Source organism: Talpa occidentalis, unplaced genomic scaffold (genome assembly GCF_014898055.3).
Source record: "Talpa occidentalis isolate TD23 unplaced genomic scaffold, MPIMG_talOcc4v2.1 talOcc4.7, whole genome shotgun sequence".
Taxonomy (NCBI): Eukaryota; Metazoa; Chordata; class Mammalia; order Eulipotyphla; family Talpidae; genus Talpa; species Talpa occidentalis.
Window position 1 is genome coordinate 27,180,662 of NW_023605083.1, and position 14,505 is coordinate 27,195,166.

The window sequence follows — 14,505 nt, forward strand, 5'->3', positions numbered from 1 at the left end:
CTTCTCTTTTGGGGTCACCCTGTCTGCACTCACAACACAGTGGACAACTTGTTTTTTGAGATCCTGAGCCTCTGCTTGTGCTAGACAAGAGCACAAATGCAAACAACCCCTCACCCCTACATGTTAGGAATAAGTGAGGGGTGCAAGTAACAGATTCTCCCTCTCCCTTCCCAAGTGCAAATTTTATTTTCCTGATAATGGTATCTTTTTTTCTTATTCCAGGATTTCCCAAACTTCTTGCCTATCATTACCTCTTTATTAATATTTCTCTTTAAATGAACTCTATTTATTATAGGATGTTTACATCACTGTTCTATATGGCAAAAAAAAAAAAAAAGCCCTTGATAAACAAACAAAAAAAAGCCTTGATAAATATAAGCTAACCATAAAAATCAATAAAAATGTTCAGTGAGTGATGTTACTATCTCTCTAGGTAACTCTTGCCTGAGGCATGCTCGGTCTTGCTTTAAGTGTTAAAGATTGACAACAGTGTCTCCTGGATGAAATTATGAGGATTGAAGAAGAATGGAAAGCATTAACTTTTTCATTGTGTTGCAAGTAATATCATATCCATACACATCTAAAATAATCTCCAATATCACCTAACACCATCCTGGGTGGCATGTGCTCTGCACTTTGGAAAGTGGTATCTTTCTCCTGTGAAATGAGAAGCAGCTAAAGAAATGATTCTTACTCTTCTTCATGCACTTTGTGCAAGAATCTCTTCCTTAAGTGTTTAAGCCACCCCCATCCTTCTTGGGGACACCAAGGTGCTTCATGAGCCACCATGTCACATGATGGGAAGAAATGAACAGTTAGTTCCACAGCATTAGCTGATGAATTGATCTGTCTTCTCTGAAACATCAAGATAGAAGGTTCTTCAGGCCCACGGTCTTAAGATGGAGAATGAGTGTTTTTCCTGAAGCTTATGTGTGTGTATCTGGAGTGGGGGTGCTGGGAGGGGGTGCATGTGGAGAAGGGGCCATTGCAGGGCAACTATGGGGTTTTCTGAACTTCTGTAATTCACAAAGCTCTGTTCCTGAAGTGCTCCAGTGCTCTGGAAGTCGGGTTGTGCAGCTTCCTATGTCAGATCAAAGTGTTTTTGGAATGGGATAAGACTTTGGAGATCATCTTCTGCCTTACCTCCAAGTCCTGTATACTTTGATCACCTTTAAAGGAAGAGGAATCCAAGGTCCAGAGAGAACAGGTGTCCTACCTGTGGTCACTCTTCCTGTAAACTGCCAAGTAGAAGTGAATCCAGATACTTGCCATAGAAACCCATCAAGTGGCCGAATTGAGTTGTTCACCCACTGTTTCCTTCCTTTTCCAGGCCGTGCTGAGCCCTCTCATAGCCATCGCGCTGAAAATATCCCAGATTCATGAGCGTACTGGCCGCAGGGGCCCCACTGTCATCACCTGAGCTGGGGGAAGCTCACTCTCCAGGGCCCAGCGAGAGCGCTCCGCAGAGACACTTCACCACGCCTTCATGCTACCTGTTTGTGCCTCTCATGACTTTGCAAAAAAGATAAAAAAAAAAGAAAAAAAAAACAGATAATTTGCTAATGGGGGTTGGGGGTGGAGGGGGGAATAAAGAAATCTGTTTTGTTTGGGTTTTGGTTAATTCCTCCCAATGCAAAAGGGTCTTCAGTTGTCTGTTAAAGCTGCACTATCATTTTCTATTTTCATACACAAAGGAACCTCCCCTTTTGAGAAGGAATAAGTGGGATGGACTCTAAGTCCTTGTGTCTATGTGTTATTGGTGCCAGATGAGAAAAGGTTCTAAAATCATAGAGGAAAGAGAAGCATCAGAATTAAGCTGACCCTCGGCCACAGGCGCCCCTGGGCACATCTAAATTACTCTTCAGCATGGAGGAGTATTTAGCTTTTCCTTCCAGGTCAGGTCTTCCTTGAGGGAAAGTTGTAGAACTCCTAATAGTCCACCTCGTGCCTGCCAACCACGTGGTGACCCACCCTCCCCCTTCCCGCATCCAATGTCCCTCACATCTTCTAGAGCTTTCTACAACTCACAATAACATATCTATAAAACATCAAAGGGTATTTTCTCTTTATTTTTATAAATAATATTTTAGCTATTAATGTGGCTGCATTTCTCCACATTCAGCCATTCAGGGAAGCAGTTATTGGCAGGACTCTAAAAATAATGCTTAACGTTCTTTGGGCCCTTTCTTAATTATATTAGGAGAATTGCTTCTTGGAAAGGCAAAATACTACCTTGTCTGCTATCTCTCTGACTCTATCTTATCTCCCAATAAAGGTCTACATTAATGCACTTGTTTGGACACAGTGCTCTTATCATGGCAGAAAAAGTAGAATGAAATGCTGTATATGAAAAAGCAGAATGAAATGCTGTATAAGTAGGGAAGGAAGTGGGTGCTGGAAGAAAACCTTACTGGTGGTACAGTTAGGAGGCCGATGAGTTGGGGGAGTGACCCCTGCTGCAAAGCAGAGGGCTACAACTGGCTTTCTGTGTCCAGGAAAGGATATTGCAGCTCTAGCAGCATCATCTGCACTCAGCCAGAACACTTGGTGCATGGGACCTGTTTGCATGTTTTGCTTCCTTGGGAACGGCACTGTCACTTACTGTGTCATTTGTGCAGATGACGTGATGTGCTGTGACTGTTAAGCAATACCTTATTGCTGTAGTCAAGTTTAGTGCAAGCAGGGAAACATTCCCAGTAAGATATTTGTTTCCATTTTCTATCTATGCTTCTGTCAGAAAGTTGCTAGGACACGTAGTAACCAATAAAAAGGATTCCTATTTCAACCTTTTGCAAGGATCATGGGTTTTTGCTTATTTGTTTGTTTGTTTCATCAATTGGGAAACTCTAGCAGTGGTCACCCATTTCAATCCCACCGTCTTTCAGTACACTTGCAAGGACTGGTTTTCATTATTATGACCTTGGGAATTTATTAAATAAAGGGAACAGAAAAGGCAAATTGCTCAAAAGTGTCTGTGGATGTCAGCAGAAACTAAAATAGCATCTAGTTTTTCAGCATAAGTACCTTCCTTTCAAAATAATAGGAAAATGGCTTTGAATGAGAGTCTCAAGAACTAGTAATGAAATTTATCAACAACGGCTCCTGCCCACTTAGGACTATGCAGGTGCCTCTCTCTTCCTTTCCCTTTTTCCTAATAAAACTGTCCTTTAAAAATGTGTGTGTGAGAGAGAGAGAGAGAGAGAGAGAGAGATTGTGAATGGAGGGAAGGAGAGAGAAAGGGAAGGGAAGGGTAGGAGGAGGAGGGAGGGAGGGAATTCAATTGCTTTATGGCTTTGGTTTAAACATTGCAGATCTATAGGCTCGCCCCCTGCCCCCTTCACGTGCTGTTACCATACCACACCCAGCACCAAAGACCCATTGTCCATTCTGCTCCCGCCCCACGCTGTTCTCTCCCTTCCCCCTCTCTGTCCTCCTCCAGTAGCCTCAGTTTTACCTTCAGATTTCTAGGGTCTGTGATTGGGTTGGCTTCATCTGACCCTTTGTTTTGTTTCTCTCTATTCCACAAATAAGTGAGACCATCTGGTATTTGTCTTTCTCCTCCTGATTTACTTCTTTTAGCATAATCCCCTCCAGTTGCATCCAAGTTGTCGCAGATGGCAAGAGTTCATCTTTTTTAATAACTGAGTAGTAAGCCGTTGTGTATGTGTGTGCCGCATCTTATTCCACTGCTCTGTGTTTGGATACTTAGGTTGTTTCCATAACTTGGCTATTGTAATAGTGCAGCATGGAAGTGCATGTATCCCTTCCAAATCGTGTCTTTGTGTTCTTTGGGTAGACACCTAGGAGTGCTATTGCTGGTTCAGATGGTAGATCTATTTTAAATATTTTTCGAAATGTTAGCATCCTTCAGGTAGAGAATGTCAGCCATTTACTCACCACTCAGTTCTGTTCATCAACACAATTACATGTAATCTTAGACTTCTTCAATTCTAGTATTTTTTTTTCAAGTTCTTGAAATTTTAACATCTCCAACTTTGAAATTCAACTGCCAGTTTTAAAGTTCAGTTTCTTTACTTTAGCACAGAGTCCAGAAGGTCCAGCAGCCCAAATATATATTCATCCATCCATCCATCCATTTAGTAAACACTGGTTGAGCAACTAACCCATACAGAATCCTGCTAATGGTGTGGTGACTTCCGACTGGCCAGCTGTGGCCAGTGTAAGGCACAGCATTCACTTTGGCGGTCATATCCACCAGTCATGACAGGTGATGGGTGTGGGGAATTTGAAAAGCACCTGGGAAAACTGGTAAGAACATAGGCAACATCCCCATTTTATACTGGATCGCGCACCAGTACTTCTGAAGCACGTGGACATTGATGTCCCTGACACCAGCCTGGAGATTTCCATTACTGAGTGGAAAAGGGCCTGAGACTGTGCACCTTTGGAAATGGCGTTACTGACCGTCAGTCAGTCTCTCTGACTGTTCAACAGTTACAAGTAGCAAGAGATTATCTGAGGCAGCAGAGCTTAGCAGTGTCTGCTCCACTGCCATCAGCCGGAGGCCTTATCCCTGTGCATGGCTCACGCGGTGCCCACCCATGGTGTGCGAATCTGCCAAGATTGTCATGGACTGTTACAGAACACCAGGAGGATATATGCATTATCAACACATGTCTTTATTGTATTTCCCAGTCTCCTAACACCTAGCTGCCCTCAATAAGAGAGCTGGAGCCTCACCAGAGACCATGTTGTTTAAGTAGGATCTTGAAGGATGGGAGAATTGTGAGTAAAAACACTTGTGAGTTTTTTAGGAAGTGTCAAAATTTTGCACAAGACAGATATGAAAAGGTGCAGCATAAATTATTCTGTAGCTGGCCATGTCATGTGTTTCTCTGAGGGACATTGTAAGATTAAAATACTGGAGAGTCATCACCTCTGAGGACTTTCCTTCCCCATTGACATTACTATTGGGGCCAAAGACATGTTGTCCAGGATGTCCCTAAGTGGCATGCAGATAATTTTGAATTGAAAGAAATTAAGGGACTCAACAGGAGAATGCCTTTTTCCCCCCTAATTATCTATGTCCCTAAAATCAGGAAATAAATCTCTGTGGTTGTCCTTGGCTGAAAGACACATATCACTGGGAGTAGATCTTGCAAGGTCTGTTTTCCATGCCTATGTAGGCAAACCCTGCAAACTTCCTTTTTCTTTAAATTGCAAGTTCTTTGTTCTGCTTTTCCCTCCTAAATGCATTGCCCCCTTTCTGGAGACTATATAACTCACTAGGATGGCCAGAGGAGAGGTTTCCTTATTTTATGTATGGGCCTCCAGGAGCATGTAATTAGCATTTGTCTTTTCTCTTGTTAATCTCTCTGTGTGGATGTAATTGTTTCCCAGCCAAATGGACATAAGAGGGTAGGGGAAGATTAGCTTCTTCCCCAGTGCTGCCATTCACATTTGAGAGGAGGGAATGAGCAGACTCTTGCAGTGAGTTTGCCTCTTTTGCACTTCCTCATAGCTTAGGTGCCTTTCTGCCATGCAAGAGTTAATGGTTCCCAATTTATCACCTTTAATTTTATCATAAACTTAAGAAGGATAAGGGGATTCAATGTCTACTTTCCCTAAGCAAACCAGGGGCATTCAGTGAATTATTATTAACAAAAGCAAGCACTTTTGTCTGACTTACCCAGTAGGTATTAATTGCTAGATCTCTCAAAAGTAGGAATTGTTTTGGGTAATACCCATTTTCTTAATACTTGCATATATATGTGTGTGTGTGTGTGTAATATATGGATATAATACATAAATATATACAATACCTAATTTTTTCAAAAGCAATAAATGCCTGTCACAGGCATTTAATCTTTTCAAAAAGCACGTGCTTATTTCTGAATCACTAGTTGATGTTCGATAGTGTTTAGGGTTACAAAAAAATTAATTCATCTGGAGGTTGTATTAGATCCACATAGAGAATAAAACTGATTTATGTTTCTTTGTTGATTTTTTTCCCTGTTACAAAACACTGATGATAAAAAGGACAGGGGAGTTTAAATATAAAATTTATTGCAGTAAAGAGATTAAAACAATTTTTTAATGTAAAGCAAAATTAACATTTGTTTCACATAACTACTAGTAATTAGAAACACCATCTATTACATTGCAAATTCTGGAAGGAAGCCCAGTGAGCAAGTGATAGAGCTTATTCAGCCAGTGAATGTGCTCACACCCCAGGGAAAAGTTCGAGATAACCATCAATTGGAGGGAGGCAAATAGATGACAAGAGAGGAATAATAAATTGCACTGCTACTAAAGGATTGCCCTTCTGTTGGGCAAACATGCATGACCTTCATATTCATTTATGCCCTTGTGTCAAGGATTCAAATTACAGATTCCCAAATTCAGGCTTAGTGTGAAGGGACCAGGATTTCCTTTTTATGTGGCTTCCTATAAGGACATGCTTAATCTGTTCACTCAGCAATAATGAGGAAGCATAGGCCACGGAGGCCACATTCCATCTTAAACTTCTTCCTCTTCAAAAGATCTTAATTGCTCCTGCCACTGTCCAAAGCCTTGTCCTGTGTGCGCTCACCAGTGGTGGGTTGTTATCACTAGGGGCGCTTTCATCATCAGTGTAATGATCAGATGGAGAAAACTGCATCTGAGGCCAGGGCCAACCTTCAGGAGAAAATGTGGAAGGCTGACACATTTTCTTTTTAAAAAAAATATTTATTTATTTATGCATGTAACAACTGAGGTACAGACCAGAGGTAAAGTGGGGTGAGCGGATTCACCAGAGACAGAGTGGGGAGCAGAACAGGCAGATGGACTGAAATACACTGCTGAGGGGAGCAGCAGGTGATACAGGAGAGGTCTGCACCATGTGGGTAAGCTCACTGGCTGGCAGGGGATCGAACTCATGCCATGCTGCAGTGGCTGTGGACAGCTTCATAGTGATGCGACTCAACCCCTTGTGCCACCAGGGAGGTCCCAACAAAGAGACGCCCATCAACACCTGTGCAACCTCAGTGGCCTCTCCAAGGGGTGAAGCTTTTGCAGCAACCCTGGGGCATCACATACCCTTAGGGCCACTGTCCGAAAGAGGGGAGAAGTCCCAACTGTTTCCTGGGAGGAGAGAAGACAGGACTACTCTAGCACAAAAGTTCAAAGTAAATGCCTTTTCCCAAGTCCCTCTAAGGAAACTTCTTCATACTCCTGGATATTACTGTGTTGCTATTATAAAATTTCTTAATATCTCGAACTTTCAGTTTATGTGTCTGTAAAATGGGAATAACGTTATCTCTCAACACTATAATGAGGGCGAAATAAAAGCACAAAAAGTTTATAGCGCAGAACCTACCACATAAAGGCTTTCCATAATAATAGATATTACTTCCAACATTAAATTCTTACTTGGCAAAGGAGGAAACTAAGACCCAGAGAATCTGAAGTTTCTTATCATAGCTGAAAAGCATCAGGTTGCTTCTACTTCCACCTCCCTGCCCCTTGACTTGCCCCTGGCCTTAAAACATGTAATAAAACATAATAAAGCTGAAGAAGAAAAGTTGGGCTTAAAAATAAGTGTCCTGAGTCTGAAAATGTGTGGATCTGTAACTTTAGACACAAAGTGCTTCCTGGAGGGGAGTTGAGTGGGAGGAGAAAGCATCTATGTGGGCCTGAGCTCTCCGTACATGTCTGCAGGCCAAAGGTTCACCTGGGCTGGGATTGACACACATCCTTTGAAATATGTGCTTGATGCCAACCCCAGCCTTCTAGGGCTCCTACCCCACCCCGGCAGGCCAAGCCCATCTGGGGAACTGCACTGTCCACACAGAATCCCCGGTGCGCTCACACAGGGTCACTGACTTGGGTTTCCTCCCCCAGTCCCTGGCCTGTGTTTATTATTAGCAGCCTATTCCAGGAGGGGCTGGCCGTGAGTGCCATGCCAGGGAGCTTCCTGCTTCAGCATGCATGGCCTTGCCTCTCAGTATCCTGCCCTGGCGTTGCTGCCGCAACCCTGACCACTATGGACTCTTCATAGGACGGCGGGGCCTCTGGGCGGGCATCATGTTCATCTTTGAATTCAAGGTCCATCTTCATGTACAGAGGTGGAGGAACATCTGAGGCCATGGCAGGACAGGTCTGCTTTTCATTAGGAAGACTCTCTTCATAAGCAGGCGGGTAAAAGTCTGGTCTGGGGGACAAAATGCCACAGACATACATGTGTTATTTCCATTTTAATGCTGAGGCAGATGTCTGCCTCTGTCAAAGCACATTGTGCAAAGTTAAATGGTTAAGAATCATTTATTTTGGAATAGAGGCACTTCTTCCCTGGTATCACCAGTTTTTTTTTTTAAAGATGTGCAGCTCTTCTAGTGGAACCTTCTGTTGGTCACAGGCTTTGTGCCTTTATGGTTCACTTGGTTTAGTCCACGTGTCCCTTCTGTCCTACTCATTAAAACAGGAGTTTCAGTGTGAAATGTTTATCAGGAGCAGGGAACTGGGCACCTTGGTTCTGGAACTTCTCTCTACCCAGTTATTCCCTCTACCCAGTCAATTCACATTCTTGCCCCCTTTCACATACAACATCTACTTAATAGCACTCACTGCCCAATCCTCACAGCCAACAAAATAATGAATGAAAACCAACTGCATGTAGATTCCTGAACTGCATCAGAGCCTTCTCTCTTCCCCACCAGTCTGAGCTAGTTTCCAAAAATACATACTCGTTTCTCAAATTCAGCTGACAACTTTGTGTAGATTTCAGTTGCAGCCCTTTTTAATGCCAACAGACCTATTGCTAAAGGAGCCATTCACTCCAGAGCTGATGTACTCATTGGCAATCTTACCCAATGTTGCTAATTGCTAAATCCTTCTGGCTTCTCCTTCATGAATGGAATTGGGGGTGGGGTGGCCAGCGAGGAAGAGAGAGGGTGAGCTTGGTTGAGTGTATATTTATAGAAAGAATCCTTTCAGTGCCTACAGGGATTGTTTATGGTATGTAACCACAACAGAACAGGGACTGCCATTTGTAGCTGTAGTTCCATTCCAAATGTTACCAGGCCCAAAGCCAAATCACTGAAGGAGCTGTCTACTGTACAGCATAATCTCAGCCTCACTCAGAATAGCCAAGGCTGTGTCACGGGTACATGTGTAAAGGCACCGAAGACAGAAAGGTGAGCTGTTGTCTGGAGTGATTTGAGAGGCTCCAGAATGACTGCCATCTGCCCCCAAATTCTAGTCCCCACCCCCACACCAATTCACATTACCAGCACCCTGAATTCCACCACTGCAAGCCAGTTGCTCTGTTACCTTCATGTGGGTACTCATTTTGTGTAAATGCTTCTAAGAAATTAGTAGTTAACATTGATTGACTTATTAGGCATTCTGAGTGGGGTGGGCATCACATAGATGCTGCAGGGAGACACAGTGGTGTCACGATGTCTATAATTTACTTTAAAATATTCCAGTACAGACAATGTAATGTCAGACACGTGTTAGTAAATTTAAGCTATATTCTAAAGATCATCCGTTTCTCTTATCAGGAATTCATACTCTGAAGGCAGTAAATCATATCACATTTATCCCTTGCCCCCCACCCCAAGAAAAAAATTATCCCTCTAGAAGTGATCACTTCTACAATCACTAGACTGTTTAATTAATTTTTTTATCATGCCCCAGAGAACTTGCTAGTCAGTGTAATAATCATTAGAAGTGGTTTTGGTTATTGTAATTAGTATCTTATTCATTATTATAAAAAATAATAGTGTCAAAAATCAACCATCCTGGGTAAAATTACTTATACTCACAGTAGGTGAAGTAGCTAAATTATTTTTAGACAGGTGAAGAGGCACAAACATTTATGTGGCTAATAGCCTATATCTTTAGGATGATACCACAATTTTATCCTTAAAAAGTCCTGTATTCAGTCAAGAATTAGGAGTTTGTTCTATATTATAAAACACTTTTTTAATATTTTATATATAATATATTATAAATATATAAATTTTTAATATTTTATAATATAAAACAACTGATAATGCTAATAAGATTAAGTGAAATATTTTTATTGTGGTAAAATATATGTGATGTAAAATTTATCATGTTAGCCATTTTAAGTGTAAGATTCAGTGTCAGTAAGTTCCTTCACATTGTTCAACCACCACCACTTTGTTTGTTTCCAGAACTTGTCCATCATCCCAAATTAAAACTGTGCACTTTAAGTAATAACTTCCTATTTTCTCCTTCCAGTCTCTGGTAACCACTGTTCTATTTTCTCTCTATGAATTAGACTACTGTAAGCTACCTCATATATGTGGAATCATAATTGTATTTGTGTTTTTTTGTCTGGCTTATTTCACTTAGCATAATGTCTTCGAGGTTTGTCTATCTTAGAACATTTGTCAGACTTTCCTCCCTTTTCAGAACTATATAATAGTCCACTTTATGTATCTACCAGTTTTTCTTATTCATTCACTGATGAATAAATTGTTTCCATCTTTTGGCTACTGTGAATAATACTCCTATGAACTTTGATGTACAAATGCCTGTTCAAGTCCCTGCTTTCGATTATCTGTCTATATGCCCAGAAGCAGAATTGTTGGATCAGATGGTAATTCTCTCTAATATTCTAAGAAAACTACATCTCATTTTCTATAGAGGCTGCACCATTTTACATCCCTACCAGGAGTGCACAGAGATTTCAATTTCTCCACATTTTTGCCATTCTCACGGTTTTCTGCTTGTGTGTGTGTGTGTGTGTGTGTTTTAATAATAGCCATCCTAACTGGTATGAGGTTGTAAGGCTAATGGAATCTTACCTCTGGACTATTATTTTCTTGCATTGAATAAAACTTTCATGCAAGGTGTGAAGAAAACACTTAAAAGGATAGTAAGCTGGGACTTCACTGAGCTCATGAAGAGGTTGTAAGATTTTTTTTTTTTATGCCAGTCTGTTCATTCTTCATGTGGAAGAATTTGGCCTAGGACTTGATTTCTTTATATTCTGAGAGCCAGGTTATGGGGAATAACCAACCACCACCTTCCTCTCAGACAAGCTCCTTTGACACAGCCAATGAACCTAAGAGTTAAGTCTCTTCAATTGGCTCATGTAGGTGGGGTGGGGGAAGGGCTCTCTGAAATAAATCCCTCCTACTTTATGGTCTTCTGCAAAGGTGGCACCATTCTTCCTATTGGTTAACCCAAGAGTAATTCCCCTGACAATACAGCTTTGGGTGTAGACATACAGCCCATGGCACATGTAAGTTGCTCCATAGTAGAATTAGAAGTCATTCAGCTTGCCCAGAACTTGGTCCCAGCTCAACCCTCCTCAGTCCCCTGGCTTCTCAGTACATACCTGTCCACTGTGGCTAAAGGCAGGGTTGCCCCCCGAGCATGGTGTTGTCTGAGCACATGAGTGAACATCCATTTGCTTTCACATGCCAGGCGATAGGTGCTCCAGAAAATCCCACTCAGAAGGATCACAAACCCCAGAGGAAGAAGTAAGTAGGCCAGGTTCAGTTTCTCGAAGCAATTGAATATTGAACCTGAGGATATGAAGAAGGCCCCCAGACAGATCATAAGAAAACCCGTGAGGAGGACAAGGGCACAGAGAACTAGACCAGCTCTGTTCTGCATCCTTGCTCCTTTGGAACCCAGCTCCCTGACCGTGCCACTCCTCTGCTTCCCTTGCTTGCAGAGAATGCTCTCATTAGCCAGCTCGCAGTTTTATACACTCTGGGATCAACTGGCCTTTGGACAATTAAATGAAGCAGGCACTTAGAAGCTACTCATTAACCATTGCAAGTAATTCTAATATGCTTGGAGGATTAACCTAAAAACACAGCATTGTGGACTGCATGAAGGAGTGGTTTCTAATAGCTGTCCTGCTCTTCTGAGCTAGATGGGCCCCTCAGCTGACAAGGATCAGCTGACCTTTGTCAGCTGAGGGAAGATCTCCCATCCTTTGAATAAAAGGGCATTCTTAATCCCCACAGTGGGTAATTCCCTGCTAATATTGGAAAATTTTAGCATTTTTTGATGATCTATGTTCTCAGGTAGTCTTTTCCTGACTTCTTCTTTCTTTCCTGTACTAAAGGGAGGTTTTTAAGACACTTACATGTTTGTCTTGCCTCTCTTAATATCTCTTTACTGTCCTGATACCATGATACTGGAAATATTCCAGGAGAAAAGCCCACAGGGTGAGCTCCCTGATCCCCCTCTCTGTTGGCTGAAAGATGAGCTTCAGAAGGAAGAGAGTGATGGGAGGAAAGATTTTAATGGGCAGAGCTTTGGGGATTTGGGAAGATTTCTGGGGATGGTTATAAAAGATAACAGTATGGCTCCCCTCTGATTCAGGTCTTTATATTATCCCATTATGTAGACCCAAATGTTGAGACCCCAAGGTCACTTCTGGGTAATACATAGGTTTTTGATAAACTTGCTTGTGTTTTGCTCAACCACTGATTATCATTCTTGGATCACTGGAAATATTTGAACCATATCCCATTCTTCCTGCTCAAAAAAACCCTAGTAGTTCTACATACAGATTCTAGCCCCATACTCAATGTCTTGTCAGCTCTACCTGCATGTTATGGGATAGGACAGAGGAAAAAAATAGCATCAAAATTAATACAAGCCATTGCACCTCCTAGCCACTACCTTTATTAGCTTCAATTCTCACCCTGAAGTGCTTCCATCTCGTGGTCTTGATATTATCCTTGGAATCCTAAAAAAAGCCCATTCTCCCTCCTTCCCTGACTGGTTTTGAGGTAGGCAGATTTCTGATATGATACCGGAAGATCCCCGCCTCCAGGTTTCCATGTCATCCTGAGTGTGGACAGGACATATTGAATGTGGGCTAGACTTAGTGATGTGATGCTAGACAATAGAATATAACAAAGGTTATGGGATGTCACTTATATAAGTAAGTTATAAAAGATTGTGACTTTTTCTTGCCAGTAGACTGTCTCTATTGCCCTCCTAGCTTTTACCACTTGAAGAAGGAAGCTACCATGCTGAAGAGGTCCATATAACGAGGAACTAAAGGCAGCATCTAGATAATAGTCAGTGAAGAACGGAGGTCTTTTGAAACTGCATACTACCAAATGATCACATAAACTTGGAGTCAAATCTTTACCCATTTGAGCTTTGAGATGACTGTATCCTGAGCAGCTCTTTGATTGAGAGACCTTAAAGCTAAGTCATGCCCGGATTCCTGATCCGCAGAAAGAATGAGATAGGAAGTGTGTATTTCTTAAGCTCTTAAGTTTTGTGGCAATTTTAAAGGTAGAAATAGATGGCTAAGATAGTTCTATTAGGACATAGAAACCAGAGTAGATAATCCATATTAAATGTTTACACAGTATCTGGCACATAGGAAGTGTTCTATCAAAGCTAGCTGCAATCATCCTCACTGTTATGGTTATTATCAATACTGCTGTCACTCCAAAATGCTGGGAAATAACCCAATTTGAAAGATAGAGTTGGGTTTCAAAACAGTTAAATGGTAGATCAGAGCCCCAGAGTTACTATTAAGTATTAGAGTGATGAGAACTATACTCCTGGTGCCCACCCAAAGGGTTTTGTGTCTTTGTTTTAGACCAAAACGGAGCAATGAATTAGTCTGAGCTGTATGACAGGTCAGCCTTAGTTCCTGGGATCACACAAATAACTGAACAAGTGTGTGTGTCTCTGCTTTCCCTCCTCCAGTACCAATGAAGCATAACCAGTGCTATGAGTTTATCAAGCAGGTTCTTTCTCTCTATGACCCTTTACGGGGGCTTCTGAGAGTCCATAGCCGTGACTTTTTTTTTTTTGGTGGGATTTTTTGGTGAGAAATAGGGTATGAAATCATGATCCCGGAGAAAGTAGGATAGAAGGACTCATAATTTACATAAAATTTACATAAAATGAAGAGGGTGCTCCTGGGCTCAGGCTACTCCCCTCCACAGGAATTTATCTGTGGTGAGGTGGGCCATCAAGGAAAAAGTATAGGAAAATCTGCAGGATGTAAAAAAGGGGAAAAATCACCGTGGGCATAGGAATTATTGCTGGCAAGCCCATGTCTCCTTCATGGTGGTGGAGACATACGAGTGGAGGATTTCTGTTGAAGTTGTTTTTGCACTTTTGTATTTCTTATGATTAATTATGTGAATTCTTAGATGATTCAATTTCTTTTTACTCTGACTGCTTCTGTCCCTAGCCACTTGCATCTCTGCTATTGTGTGCACAATACCCCTTTCATGCCTCAAAAATAAGCAAGAATGAAACCAGTGACTTGTTAAAAAAAAATTCTTGTTACTTCTGCGTTCTCTGTTATTTGTGTTGTGGCATGCACTCTTTTCCCGCAATGACTCCCTGTCAAGACATTTTTCAAAAAGTGAAAAGGGCCTCCCAGGTGGCGCAGCAGGTTGAGTGCCGTGCTGTGAAGCTGTCCACAGCCTCTGCACTGTTGGTTCGATTCCCGGCCAGCCAGGGGGAATCCCACATGGTGTGACAGACCCACTTCGACTGCTGCTCCCCTCAGCAGTATCTTTGGTCCTT

At 41.9% G+C, this 14,505-nt stretch overlaps 2 protein-coding genes across 2 annotated transcripts in view; one reads left to right on the forward strand and one right to left on the reverse strand.

The window, feature by feature from the left end:
• The window catches only part of PGM5 (phosphoglucomutase 5), a 163,357-nt gene extending 160,100 nt beyond the window's left edge, over positions 1-3,257 (forward strand). The window contains exon 11 of the mRNA XM_037495341.2: positions 1,331-3,257. Within this exon, the coding sequence (XP_037351238.1) occupies positions 1,331-1,420 (90 nt within the window). The 3' untranslated portion in view covers positions 1,421-3,257. The remainder of the gene's footprint in view (positions 1-1,330) is intronic.
• A 2,848-nt stretch (positions 3,258-6,105) lies between these two features.
• TMEM252 (transmembrane protein 252) lies at positions 6,106-11,640 on the reverse strand. The gene is made up of 2 exons (XM_037492671.2): positions 11,318-11,640; positions 6,106-8,155 (listed from the first exon to the last, which is right to left on the reverse strand). Exons 1-2 carry the CDS (start codon positions 11,596-11,598, stop codon positions 7,924-7,926), a joined length of 513 nt encoding a protein of 170 aa, XP_037348568.1. The 5' UTR covers positions 11,599-11,640; the 3' UTR covers positions 6,106-7,923.
• Positions 11,641-14,505: the final 2,865 nt, after the last annotated feature.

Excerpts from the sequence above, each read along its gene's own strand:
- TMEM252 (XM_037492671.2), bottom strand. The coding sequence starts at position 11,598 with ATGCAGAACAGAGCTGGTCTAGTTCTCTGTGCCCTTGTCCTCCTCACG. Across the intron at positions 8,156-11,317 it reads CCTTTAGCCACAGTGGACAG|ACCAGACTTTTACCCGCCTG; the intron begins GTATGTACTGAG and ends TTTGTCCCCCAG.